The sequence below is a fragment of the Mauremys reevesii genome, linkage group 2 (genome assembly GCF_016161935.1).
Source record: "Mauremys reevesii isolate NIE-2019 linkage group 2, ASM1616193v1, whole genome shotgun sequence".
In the NCBI taxonomy this organism is placed as follows: domain Eukaryota; kingdom Metazoa; phylum Chordata; order Testudines; family Geoemydidae; genus Mauremys; species Mauremys reevesii.
Genome location: NC_052624.1, coordinates 2,828,697 through 2,842,214, shown reverse-complemented (window position 1 = coordinate 2,842,214; position 13,518 = coordinate 2,828,697). Strand labels below are relative to the sequence as shown.

General features: G+C 49.1%; 1 protein-coding gene across 1 annotated transcript in view; it reads left to right on the top strand.

Annotated features, from left to right (window-relative positions):
• LOC120399389 overlaps window positions 1-13,518 on the top strand; it is a 51,720-nt gene that overhangs the window by 17,002 nt on the left and 21,200 nt on the right. Inside the window, exons 2-6 of the mRNA XM_039527593.1 lie at window positions 3,855-4,211; window positions 4,869-4,995; window positions 11,962-12,117; window positions 12,790-12,903; window positions 13,131-13,244. Of these exons, the coding sequence (XP_039383527.1) occupies window positions 3,855-4,211; window positions 4,869-4,995; window positions 11,962-12,117; window positions 12,790-12,903; window positions 13,131-13,244 (868 nt within the window). The remainder of the gene's footprint in view (window positions 1-3,854; window positions 4,212-4,868; window positions 4,996-11,961; window positions 12,118-12,789; window positions 12,904-13,130; window positions 13,245-13,518) is intronic.

Here is a 13,518-nt window from a genome sequence, read left to right as displayed (position 1 = left end):
GAATTAGGTGTGTGTCCTCTTAGGGTTTTTTATGGTGATGTTTACAAAAGACCTGAAAGATTTTTGTTAGTTTCCAAAGAACATTTTTTTTTCCTGCTTGACATCAAGTTTATTCTTCCCTGTTTTTGTAAAGGTCTTTTTGGAAGAGCTAGAGATACATCTACAGATTGGGAGTTCTGTCAGCACTTAACTAGATGAGTGAAAGTGCTAAATATTTAATAGTGCTCTTTTTTTCCTGTTTTTGGCATTTGAGTTAAATGGCATGGATGGTAAATTGGGTGCTCCTGTTTTCCCTGTCTCATAAAGAAGAGCAAGAGGATATCAAGTGAAATTGAAAGGCAACTAATTTAAACGTAATAAAAATAAATGCTATTTTACACAACACATAATGAGCCAGTGGAACTCTCTGCCACAAGATATTGTCAATGCCAGTTTTTTAGCAGGGTTCCAGAAGCACGATTCAATGCTTATACACAGGGGCGGCTCTATGTTTTTGGCCGCCCCAAGCATGGCAGTCAGGGAGCCTTCGGCAGCATTTCTGTGGGAGGTCCACCGGTCATGCGGATTCGGTGGCTTTTCTGCGGGTGATCTGCTGGTCCTGCGCCTTCGGTGTACCTGTCGCCGAATTACTGCCGAAGCCGCGGGACCAGCAGACCTTCTGCAGAAATGCTGCACAAAGGCCGGCACGCTGCCCCCACCGGCCTTGCCACCCCAGGCATGCACTTGCTGCGCTGGTGCCTGGAGCCGCCCCTGCTTATACAGATAATGAGAACAGCCACAGTTACGCTTATTAGGATAACAAGATATAAAGGATCTAAACTCTCTTGTTTCAGGGAATTTATCCCCCACCCCCAATCAACAATTAAGGTACCATTGGATAAACTTGTCACGAACTGCCTGGGATTAGGAAGAAGCTTCCACTAGGGAATTTGTTGCTCCCCTGAAGGAGTTGGTCTGGGTCGCTGTCAGAGATGGACCATTGGATGTGGATGGAGAACTGGTCTCATCTGGAATGGCAAATCTTTTGTCTCAGGCTTCAGTCATCAAGACAGTATATGAGAAGCAGCACATTTCAATCCAAAACCATAGCTCACCTACAAATCAGAGAGCAAAAATGAGCATCTGAAGCTATTTATAAGCATAATGTCCAGGTGCATAACTTTAAGTATGAGTAGTCCTATTGAAATCATTGTTGGGAGTTGGTAAAAGTTAATGCTTGTAATGCTGTGGTAATCCAAAACCAGCCCCAGAAAGCATGTGTTTCAGAATCTGGTGTTTTTTATTCAAGTTATGGCTGCAGGTCTCATGATTGTCAAGATACGCTCAGTTCAAGTTTCCAAGGTTAAGGGCTGGTCTTCACGTGCACTGCTGTAGTGCTTTAGCGCCAAGGTGAGAGCTTCTCACATTGGTGTTGTTAATTCACTTCCCTTGGAGGCAGAAGCTCTGGAGGTGGGAGAAGCTCTTCTGCCAACATAGCGCTGTTGACGGGAGGGGTGAGGTCAGTGTAATGGCATCGCTAGGGGGTGGATTCTTCACACCCTGAGGGACACAGTTATACTGATCTAGGTCTGTAGTGTAGACCTGGCCTAAGTCATGCAGTGTGGCTTGCTTCTGTTGGCAGGCTGCCTAAAACAACTCCCCCTACACGTCTGTCTAGGGTGCTACCTCTGGATCCTAACGCTGGTAATTTAAATGAAAAAATCAGTGTCTGCTACTCATTTTAGCAGAAATATCAAACTAATGTGCTTATCCTAGAGTCCCAAACTGCCTTTAATGTCTCAATAATGCTAATCCTCCAGTTCCTAGCTGCCCCAATCTTTTCCCCTAAGACAACTTCAGTGATGCAGTGAGTCATGGTTGATATAAAAATCTAGGGCCTATTGAATGCTGAAAACATAAATTGTGCTCAGTATCAAAATGAATAACATGCAGGCTCCTGTACTGGTCATACTGTTCATTTCATATTGCAGCTCATTTAATAAAATCTAGACCCAGCTCCTCCGGGGGTGTGCACCACCATAGTTCAGTTGAAGTCAACAGAGTGAGGCTGCTCTAGGCCATCTGAGGACCTGACCTGTAATTTCTTAATTTAAACTAAACTCCTGCAGCATCCAGGCACCATGCTGCAGAATGTGGTTTATTTGTGAGGGAGGGTGTAGGGCTGGGTTTGGAAGTCACCCCACTGAAGTCTTTCCACTATTCACAAGAGCAAATCTAGGGTGGACTGAGCCCTTGATCTCCGTAAAGTTGCCAACTTTGGTTGGATGAATTCCTGGAGATTTCATCACATGACATAATCTTTAATTAAAGATTAATCTTTAATTCTTGGAGGTTGGTAACGCTACTTTGGTGGGACCCTTCAAAGGCAATTGGCAGGGGCTTGCTCGGTGTGTGATCTGTCTTAACGGCCCAGCCTGGACCCTGCCCCTAGGGCCGGGTATTTACTTACCCGCTGTTGCTATGGAAGGGGATTTCTTTCTGGCCCCTGCTTTAGTCGGACAGGAGCGCTTGGGCTCAGGACAGGTGAGGGGTGCAATGGGAGGGCTGGTACAGGAGCTCAGTGGAGGGGACCCTATGGGCCCTGGGGTGTTAAAATCTCTGACTCAATAGCCGTATGTCACAGGGTCATCGCTGCCTGGTGCTGGGGGGGCTCGCACACCGGGGGCAGGGGGGATGGACAGGCCCTTTGGAGGTGGGGAACCTTCCAGGCCAAGAGCCGCGTTCTCCGACGGGCCCGGCAGGGGCGCTGTCCGCTCGCAGCGGCCCTGCGGATTCAGCGCCCGGTGCTCCTCTTGGTGGGACGCTGCGGGCGAGACCGCGGCTCCTCCTCCCGGCTGCGCTCGCTCTGCTCCGCCCGGCAGCGGGGCCGGCCCGTGGCGAGGCGGCGCCGGGACCCTGCCCAGCCCGGAGCGGGCGCGGAGCGCGGCCGGGCCGGGCCCGCGGGAGAGGCCCCGCCCGCCTCCCCGGGGGGGCCCTGGCCGAGCGGGCCGCTGCCCAGGTGAGGGCCCGGCGGGCGGGGAGCCTCGGGCCCCGGGAGCTCCCGCCCCGCCCGGCCTGGGCCCCGGGAGCCGGGCCGCGGGGCGGGGGCTGCCGGGCCGGGCCGGGCTGGGGTTCGGGCGGCTGGGCCGGTGCCCGGCGCTGCTCCCCAGCTACACGCGGGGTTTGACATCCGCCCCGGCGCTGTGTCCTACCCGCAGGCTCCCGGCGCTGGGGGGAAGGAGCCCGGTTCCCGGGGGCGCCCTTGGGCGCACGTCTGGCCCAGCCCGGTCCGGCGGGGGAGGGGCTGGGTCTGTGCCGGAGCCTCCCTTGCCCCGGAGAAACCCTCCATCGTGTCCGGGCTTCGTTCCGTTGTGTTCAGCCTCCGGGGAGCCGCCGGCAGCGGGCACCCTGGGGTGCTGTGGGTCCCGGCCGGGGGGGCAGAGCGGGGCTTGGGGACAGTGTCAGGACACCAGCTCCCGGCTTGCTCGTTCCCGTATCAGTGGCCGGGTCCGTGGTGTTGACTGGAGCCACCACGTCCCCTTTCGACCGGAGGTTCTGGCTGAAAACAGGACACCTGGCAACGCCACCCGCTACCTTCAGCTTCGTGGAGCTGCCGCCAGCGGCTGCAGCCCCGGCAACCTCAGGGGATTGTAACCCAGTTTGAGAACCGCTACTCTAGTGATTTGGCTCAGTATAGGGGTAATTAGGTAAAACTGAATGGCCTGTGCTGTGCAGGAGGTCAGGCTAGATAATCAAATAAAGCCTATGAATATGCCACACTTCCTATGAGTCAGACATTGTGGGGTTTCCATTTCAAATCTGCTGCTTGGGCTGTTTTTCCCTGATGCTGACTTTGTTTCTCTTCATGCAAACAGGCTCCTGCTGTTCCTGAACACGCTCCTGTGAGCGAAGCCCATCATCACACTACAGAGATCTCCTTGTGGACTGTAGTGGCTGCCATCCAAGCCGTGGAGAGGAAGGTGAATTCCCATGCCACGCGATTACTGAATCTGGAGGGGAGAACAGGGACAACCGAGCAGAAGTTAACAGACTGTGAGAGGACAGCGATGGAATTTGGTAACCAGCTGGAGAGTAAATGGACTATTTTGGGAACTCTGATCCAGGAGAATAACTTCCTGCAGAGGAGGCTGGAGAACATGGAGAACCTGCTGAGAAACAGGAACTTTTGGATCTTAAGACTGCCCCCAGGCACTAAGGGAGAAGTCCCCAAGGTAACAATATCCCAGCTGGTGTTGAGGGGTAGAAACTTAGGCACTGAACGAGTTTTCCTATCTTCTGATATGCAGGCCCTTTAATTCACCACTGTATAAGAGTGTGGATGCAGAGACTGATGTTATTGGCTTCAAGGTGTCCAATAACTCACTGGCCAGACCCAGTTGGTCCAGTTGTTTGTGGATAATGTACAGGACTGAGAATCAGGATATCTGGGCTCTGTTTCCAGCTCAGTCCCTAGTTTGCTGTTCTTCTCCAGCAAGTGCTGATGTGGAAAAGTAATATTAGGAGCATAGTTATGCATCACTTCTGCTGCAATTTGGAAACAGTGGCTGGAAACCTCGGCCAGAGCCAGCCCACCAGATGCTCTCAACAGACCACCTGCAAATGCACCATTTAGTCAGTGGGAGGTGAGGGCACTATGGGCTTTTCAGGAGACACATATCTTCTTGCTGAATTTGGCCCTGACTCTTCAAAGTTTCTGCTAAAATTAGTGCTCTGGTCTTGGTGAATCTAAGAGCACAGCACAAGATGCATTCCCTGCCATAAGGTTCTCCTCCAAAACCTATGAAAGTCCTTGGCATTCCCTTGAGTGAGCTTTGGGTCAGGTCCTTATAGTCTAAGAAAGAAGTTTATTATAACCCTTATGATTCCAGGTGCCGGTGACATTTGATGACGTCTCCGTCTATTTTAACGAGCAGGAGTGGGAGAACTTAGAGGAATGGCAGAAAGAGCTTTACAAGAATGTGATGAAGGGGAACTATGAGACTCTGATCTCTCTGGGTAAGGATAAGTTTTCATAAGAATGGCGATACTGGGTCAGACCAAAGGTCCCTCTAGCCCAGTATCCTGTCTTCCAACAGTGGCCAGTGCCAGGTGCCCCAGAGGGAATGAACAGAACAGGGAATCATCAAGTGATCCATCCCCTGTCGCCCATTCCCAGCTTCTGGCAAACAGAGGCTAGGGACAACATCCCTGCCCATCCTGGCTAATAGCCATTGATCCTGGCTAATAGCCATTTTACTCTCTGATTAGAAACAGTTCCTATTCTGGTTCCCGTTGCAGGTTATTCTCCAGTTTCTTTGATTTCCAGTGGGTCGCTACTTCCCAGAGCATTTGCAATAGACAGCTCATACCACACACCCTCCTATTTAAAACTAAATTGGAAACTGTAGCTATAGATCTGGTCCAGTGCTTCCTAGCTGCAGATAACTGTTGTAGTTACATGCCACAGAGTACGTGAGTAGCCTGTTCATAGTTGCGATGCCTCTTTTATTCTAATACCTAGTTTTCCCAAACCCTTTGAAACATGTGGAATGTCTCCCATTGACTTCAGAGGACTTCAGAACAGGTTCAGCAAGTTTAAGTGACTTGTCAGGTCACAAAGGGAGTCTGTGGCAGAGCCAGGAATTGAACCCAGGTGTGCTGAGTAGCAAGCCAGTGCCTGAAATACAAAACCATCCTTGGTTTCCTTAACGAGCCAGAATACCCCATCCTGTGGTAAAATCAGACTTCTGCTGATTTAAAATCTCAGTCCTACCATTGTATCAGCTAGTTCTTTGAGTGTGAGGGCTTGGCTACACTTCAAAGTTGCAGCGCTGGGAGTTACAGCGCTGGTTGTGCAGCTGTGTAGGGACAGCGCTGATGTGTGGCCACACTCACAGCTACCAGCGCTGGTTGTGCAGCTGTGTAGGGACAGCGCTGGTGTGTGGCCACACTCACAGCTACCAGCGCTGGTGTGTGGCCACATTTGCTGCGCTGTTGGGAGTGATGCATTATGGGCAGCTGTCCTGGTCTGCACCCTCACTTGAAACTGGGCGGTTTCAAAGTGAGGACCAGCATGTCTTCCCCCCACCCCAAAATCCTAGGGTAGGTCTCCCCTTCGGCTGCCACCACCCGGTCAATTCCGTGGGCCGGGACACCCCTGTTTCCCCCCTTGGGAACACAGATCAATTCACAGAGGAGGAACCTTCCCCCTCCCCCCTCTTCCCTCTCTCCAGCCTGCTCCGGAGACAGAGGTGCCTGAATTCAAACGCCTTGAATCTCTACACACAGGGAAGCAGCCCACTTCCCCCTCCCCTTCCCCTGAATTTCCCCAAGGGAAGGAATTAACCAAGTCCAAAGAAAAGAAAAGAATTTATTAAGAGAACAAAAAGAAAATACAGAATCTCTATGAGTCCAAGCTGGACACTCATAGGGTATAACCTTGCTAAGTTCTGGAGAGAAACCTCTCTCTTTCTCAGTACAACCAGTACAAGCAGAATTAAGAATAATCAATAACAAACACACAGAATTGCAAACATAGGATTATTAGATAAGGACACAAAGTATCTTTCTAATACTCACTATCTTGACTAGAAGAAATTAGTTCAGAAAGGTGGAAACTTGTGGGGACTTGATTAACTCGTCTGGTCTCTTGAACTCCAAACGGCCAAAGACAAAGACCCCCCAAACAGAGAGAAAAAGTTCCCTCCTAGGAGTTTCAAAATCTCTTCCCTGATTGGTCCTCAGGTCAGGTGCCCACCAGGTACTATGCTTTAACCCTTTACTAACTATTCATGACAGCAGCTATCCCAGCGTTCAAGTGGCAGCAACGTGCTTTTCAAAAGAGGGGGGTGGGGTGGTGTAGTGTGACAGGGAGCGGGGGAGAGAGAGAGAGGGGATTTTTGGAGCCAACACTGTGTGTTTAGCTTCCTGCCTTGAAAAATCAGAAAATGTTCGCGACCCCTTAGTCTTAACTCCTAATTGCAAACAGCCTGCATCCAAACGGACTCCCCGCTGTTTCTCTGTCAAGCAAACACTCACTCCCTGCCTGCCTCATTATCGCATTTGATTGTTCACAGCCAGGTACAGATTGATCAAAGCAAACAGGATCTGTGTTATAAGCAGCTCCGGGATCAATGGAGCTCCGAGTTCACAACAAAACAAAGAGAGGCTGCATAACAAAACAATGAGAGTAATGTATAAAAGCATTCTGGGATATCTGCTAATACCCTGGAGGCCAATAACAGCGCTGGTGTGTGTCCACACTTGACGAGCAGCGCTGGATCACCAGCGCTGCAATCGTTACACCCCAGCCAGACCAGGTGTACAGCCAGCGCTGCACCCAGGGAGTTGCAGTGCTGGATGTGCCTTGCAGGTGTGGACGGTTACTAATTGCAGCGCTGGAAAGCCTCCACCAGCGCTGCAACTTTCAAGTGTAGCCAATCCCTATGTCTATAGGGTGCTTCACCGTAGGATGCACGCACGCCATGCACTCTTGAGTGGAAACTACAAAGCAGTGTCTGCAGCCCAGGCCTGCCAGAGTGGCACCTCCACATGACAGGATATAGGGGGGTGCGGACCAGCTGCCACTCAGTTCCTTCTCAACTGCCTGCGGCTTGAGATGGAGTGCTTGCATGTCCGCTGGTTCTCAGCTTCCTGCCTTTCTCAACAGAGTGGTTTATTCTTAGTTTTTCCTGTGTTTGTGTAGTTGGTTATTTTATTTCTGTATTCAGTTTTAACACAGTTGTGATTAGAAGGAAGATTATCCCCTCCCCTTTTTCTTTCTGTTGTCTGTTTTGGTCCATTAACGCTCTGCATTTTGCCAAAGATCCCTGTGTTTAAGTCCTGCCAAACCTGCCACAGGTCTTTTCCCTGTAGTGACAGGCATTTGAGCTGCTTTGGAGACAGCCACCTTCTGTCCAAGTGTAAGATCAGTTCTGGGTTTAAAGGCAGGTCTCGGAAAGACAGAGAGGCTAGACTGAAGCTCCTTCTAATGGAATGCTCACTAGCCTCGGTGAGGCCCACCTCCTCCTCTGTCCTCTTATGGATCGGTAACTGGTTAAAAGATAGTAAACAAAGGACAGGAATAAATGGTCAGTTTTCAGAATGGAGAGAGGTAAATAGTGGTGTCCCCCTGGGGTCTGTAGTGGGACCAGTCCTATTCAACATATTCATAAATGATCTGGAAAAAGGGGTAAACAGTGAGGTGGTAACATTTGCAGATGATACAAAACTATTCAAGATAGTTAAGTCTCAGGCAGACTGTGAAGAGCTACAAAAGGCTCTCACAAAACTGGATGACTGGACAACAAAATGGCAGATGAAATTCAATGTTGATCAATGCAAAGTAATGCACATTGGAAAACATAATCCCAACTATACATATAAAATGATGGGATCTAAATTAACTGTTACCACTCAAGAAAGAGATCTTGGAGTGATTGTGCTTAGTTCTCTTTGGTGGAGGGTTAGCTCAGTGGTTTGAGCATTGGCCGGCTAAACCCAGGGTTGTGAGTTCAATCCTTGAGGGGGCCACTTAAGGATCTGGGGCAAAAATCAGTACTTGGTCCTGCTAGTGAAGGCAGGGGGCTGGACTCAATGACCTTTCAAGGTCCCTTCCAGTTCTAGGAGATAGGTATATCTCCAATTATTTTATTTTTATTTGTTTTTATTTTGACAAAATCTACTCAGTGTGCAGTGGCAGTCAAAAAAGCTAACAATGTTGGGAATCATTAAGAAAGGGATAGATAATAAGACAGACAATATCATAATGCCTCTATATAAATCCATGGTAACGCCCACATCTTGAATATTTTGTGCAGATGTGGTCACCCCATCTCAAAAAAGATACATTGGAAAAAGGTTCAGAAAAGGGCAACAAAAATGATTAGGGGTATGGAACAGCTGCCATATGAGGAGAGATTAATAAAACTGACTTTTCATCTTGGAAAAGAGACGACTAAGGGAGGATATGACAGAGGTCTATAAAATCATGACTGGTGTGAAGAAAGTAAATAAGGTGTTATTTACTCCTCATAACACAAGAACTAGGGGTCACCAAATGAAATTAATAGGCAGCAGGTTTAAAATAAACAAAAGGAAATCTTTTTTTACACAATGCACAGTCAACCTGTGGAACTTCTTGCCAGAGTATGTTGTGAAGGCCAAGACTATTACAGGGTTCAAAAAAGAACTAGATACATTCATGGAGGATAGTTCCATTAATGGCTATTGGCCAGGATGGACGGGAGTGGTGTCCCCAACTTCTGTTTGTCAGAAGCTGGGAATGGACAAAGGGATGGGTCACTTGATAATTACCTGTTCTGTTGATTCCCACTGGGGCACCTGGCTTTGGCCAGTGTTGGAAGATGGTATACTGGTCTAGATGAACCTTTGGTCTGACCCAGTATAGCCATTCTTATGTTCTTACATTGGCCTCAACGTCCCAGGCCGCTCCAGTGGCTTTTGCAACTCCAGCAGCACCTTGAGAGATGGGGACTTCTACCTCTCCCTCAAGACTTAGTTCTTTATAGCCATCTCTTCAGCTAGAAGAATGGGAGAGTTCAGTGCTCTTATGACAGACCCAGAAGGAAGCCACCTGTCAGTGTTTTACTCAAAGCCTCTGGAGAGGAGACCAGTCTACTTACACTAGGTGTCAGAAGGGCTTTCACCTTCTACCTTGACAGGACTAAGACCTTCTGGGCTTCTCCAAGGTTATTTGTATAATCTGCTGAGAGAATGAAGGGATGCCCTATTTCCACTCAGACTGTCTAATGGGTTGCAATTCAACTTGTTTAGAACATGTTGCGATGCGGCCCCCTCACAGAGTGACAGCACACTCCCCCTGGACCTCAGTCAACAGCTATAGCTCCGCGGAAAGACATTCCCATACCAGAAATGCGTAGGACTGCAACTTGGTCTTCCATTTCCCCCCCTTTGCCAAGCATTCCGCCATTTTACCTACTTCTAGGGATGATACTACCTTTGGTGACGCAGTCCTCCGAACCATCTTGGACTTGCCTCCCCGTTGAGTTACTGCTTGGGCGTCCCCTCTGGTGGAGCACCCATAGGGACATATACACTCAAAGGAGGAGGAGAGGTTACTTACCTTATAGGACCTTGAGTACTTTGAGATGCTTTGTCTCTATGGATGCTCCACCTTCCACCGTCCTTCCCCTCAGCTGTAGAGGCTCTGCTAGGTGGTAGAGAAGGGACTGAGTGGTGATGAGTCCACTCCTCCTTATAGGCTCTTGTTTGGAGGCATGAGGGGGTGCTCTGCGCAGGTCTGCAGATACTGCTTTGCTGTCTCTCGTTGAGAGCACATGGCTGTGCGTGTGTAACCTTTGTGGGGGCTAGAGTTCACTTCATTCGCCTTCTCTAGAGCCTAAAAAACCCCCCAACTCCCATAGAAAAGCAGCTGGAGACCCAGAATTCAGTCTAAGGATTTTCAGCAAGGATTGCACAGGGTCAGTGTCCCCACATTCAAGTCCCAAAAAGAACAAAAGTAATTAACTTAATTAAGTACCAACATTATAATTCTTATGATAAAGAAACATAATGAATAATAACTTCATTTCTACAACATAACATGGCAATTTTATAATCCACATACATTGTCTTCACAGTTATGCATAAACAGAAATAAAGAAAACAAATTAAACAGCTCAGTCTCCACAGAAAGACAGTGAGAGGAAACTCAGAGTTCCCAAAAGTTTAGGTTGAATTCACCTGAGTCTGAGTCTTTAACCACCAAATCTGTACAGTCGTCTGAGTCAAAAGCAACATCTTCCCTCCACTGGCTTGTAGGAATCTTCAGCTGGAATCCAGGCAGACTCTTCCTCTGCTGAAATCACTGTTAGCCAGTCAGCTAACCGATTAACCAATCACTCAGTGAAGTGTATAGATTTAAAACAAACCCTGTTACAAGAAAATGCAAAATATAAATGACTCTTTCCCCCAGGATCAAATTTAAAGAAAAGCTGGTGAATCATACTAGTTGAGTTAATGTAATTAAAACATTTTGGATAAAATCAATACAACATTCACAGTATACAATTACAATAAAATAAATTACTTTTCCTTCCCAATTTCCCCTTTTTTAAATTAATACTGGCTGTGCTTCCCTGTTGTCAGGTTAACAACATCACTAACCTGCTGCAAAATGCTTCAGAGTTAGGGAAAACAACCTGCTTTCTGCTCCTGGGCTCAGCTTCTCCCACCCACACAGTGCACATGGCAGCTGTTTTGCAAAAGGCCCTGACCACTTGCCCTCCTGGTGTCTGACCCCAGCAACAGGGAACCTATTGGAGCAGACCCAGAACTACCACACCCTATTTCAGAAACTTCTGGATGTGAGTTCTAAATCTGCCTAGCAACAATGACCCCGGAACAACTTATTCCTATCCCCTCCCCTCATAGATCTCCTAAAGCAGTGGTTCTCCACCGATTCACCATTGTGGGCCACATCTGTAGTTCTCTATATGTTATGTGAGCCGCATCCACGCAATATATAGACTACCTGTATGGCCCTGGGAATGTCACATGGGCCACAGCTGTGTGCTGATTGGGCTGAGGGTTGAGATCCACTGTCTTAAAGAGATATCTCCCTCTTAGGCAAGTTGGTTACACGCGCATCTTATAGCGAGCATACACATAGGGATAAAACATCTCGAAGAACTCAAGTTACTGTGAGGTAAGTAACCTCTCCTTTTGTGTCACCTGGTAATAGAGCATTGAGCGTTCCTCCCTGAACTGGCTCTGGCATATCAACTCCCCTTCTATGCGGCAACCCCCGGCTCTTCTGCTGGGGAGCACACCCGACCTCCACAAGGAATGGTATCTTTTTACAGGATCCTTATTGGCCTCCTTTCAGATCTGTCATCAGCTCCAGCGAGAGAAGGGGAGCTGGTTTAAAATCATTTAGCATTATTTGCAATGAATATTAATAGGCCATGATGTTCCCTTAACATCTGCTACCATGAACAGACTACGCTGTTTCTAAGCCAGACGTTTTATCCCGCATTGAGCGAGGGGAGGAGCCGTGTGTCGGGGATCAGTGGGAATCCCTGGAAGGATTGGAGGGAAGAGTCCAGAAGAAGGAAGGGCTGGTGGAAAGAGAAATCCCTGTGGACCCCAGCGCAGGTGAGTTCTACCAAGTATCACAAACCCATACGTCCGCTGTCAGGGCTTGACAGTGCAGGGTTTGGGTGAGGGCTGTGAGAGAGTCGTCGCCAGGGCTGCTGAGCCCAGCACTTTGTTACTCATCATCCAACAAGCTGAAGGAAGATGAGAGAAGCGGGGCTGCAGGCCAGTGGGCCATGAAGCACCCTGTGGTTAGCATATGAGGCACCGAACTCACTGTTGGAAGTGCAGCTCCAGAGCACACTCAGGTGAACTGCTACTCCTGGCTGGCAATAGGAGTCTCTCAGAGCCCTCAAATTACCTGCCAGGCACATCGTTTTCATGAACTGGATTTGCACTTTAAAACCTACATGCCAGCCACGCCCTGTCTCACCCCTGCCAAGCCCCCTTTTCGCCCTAACCTGTGCCCAGGCAGAAGTGAACCCACTGAGACAAGAGCATGAAAAGTGGGCATGGCAAGGGCAGCTGTGTGACCCTGCAGGCAACAATATTACAGGAGTGTGAGGATTCCTTAGGCTCCCCTGGGAAAAGTAATCCATTTCCTAGCAGAGATCTGCTTTCCTGAGGATCACCAGTTCTGCCTCTGTTCAGCTCAGGTTTAAAATCACATGTAAGGGCCTGGTGACTATGAATAAAACACTCATTTCCCCTCATCTCTGTCTCCATCAATAGGCCATGCCATTTCGAACCCTGACATCCTGCCCCGGGCTGAAGGAGGGGAGGAGCCGTGTATTGGGGCCCAGGGGGGTTCGGCGGACAGAGAAATTCCCCTGGAGCTCAGTACAGGTGAGCAGTGGGTTTGAACTCGGACTCAGTGAGGGGAGTGAACAGCACCCGGCCCATCAACTTGTATAATCACATCTGGCTGGATGTGTTGTCTCATCTGTTTTTCCTTCTCCTCACAAAATGTTACTCACCCGTCCCAGACAGCTGTAGCCCCAAATCCTTTGCAGAAAGAGGTCAGTAGGTGTTGGTAAAACACACACTAATTTGTTGCTGTTTCTTATTAACAGAATCACCAGTTTCCACATTTGACACTTTACCCTGGATTAAAGAGGAGGAAGAGCTGGATGCTGGGGACCAGCAGGAACTGGGGGAAGGAAGAATTCTCACAGGCTCCAGCATGGGTGAGCAGTGACTTGATCTTGCAGGCTGCTCTTGTGCAAAATTCCCATTGGCTCTGGGGGGGAGTGGGTGTGACGGGTTGCCCTCCTGCTCTGGGATGCCTCCTGTTGTACTGGGGTACCACTGCGCCTGCCTGACCCACCAGCCTGGGTTCCCTTAACACTGTACTGCTGTGCAGCCTGTCAAGCCCTTCCCCAGGCTTCAGGCTGCACTTTACCAGCACACATACGGGTAAGGACACCCCCAGGTGCAGAAACACACAGACACGGAGATCTG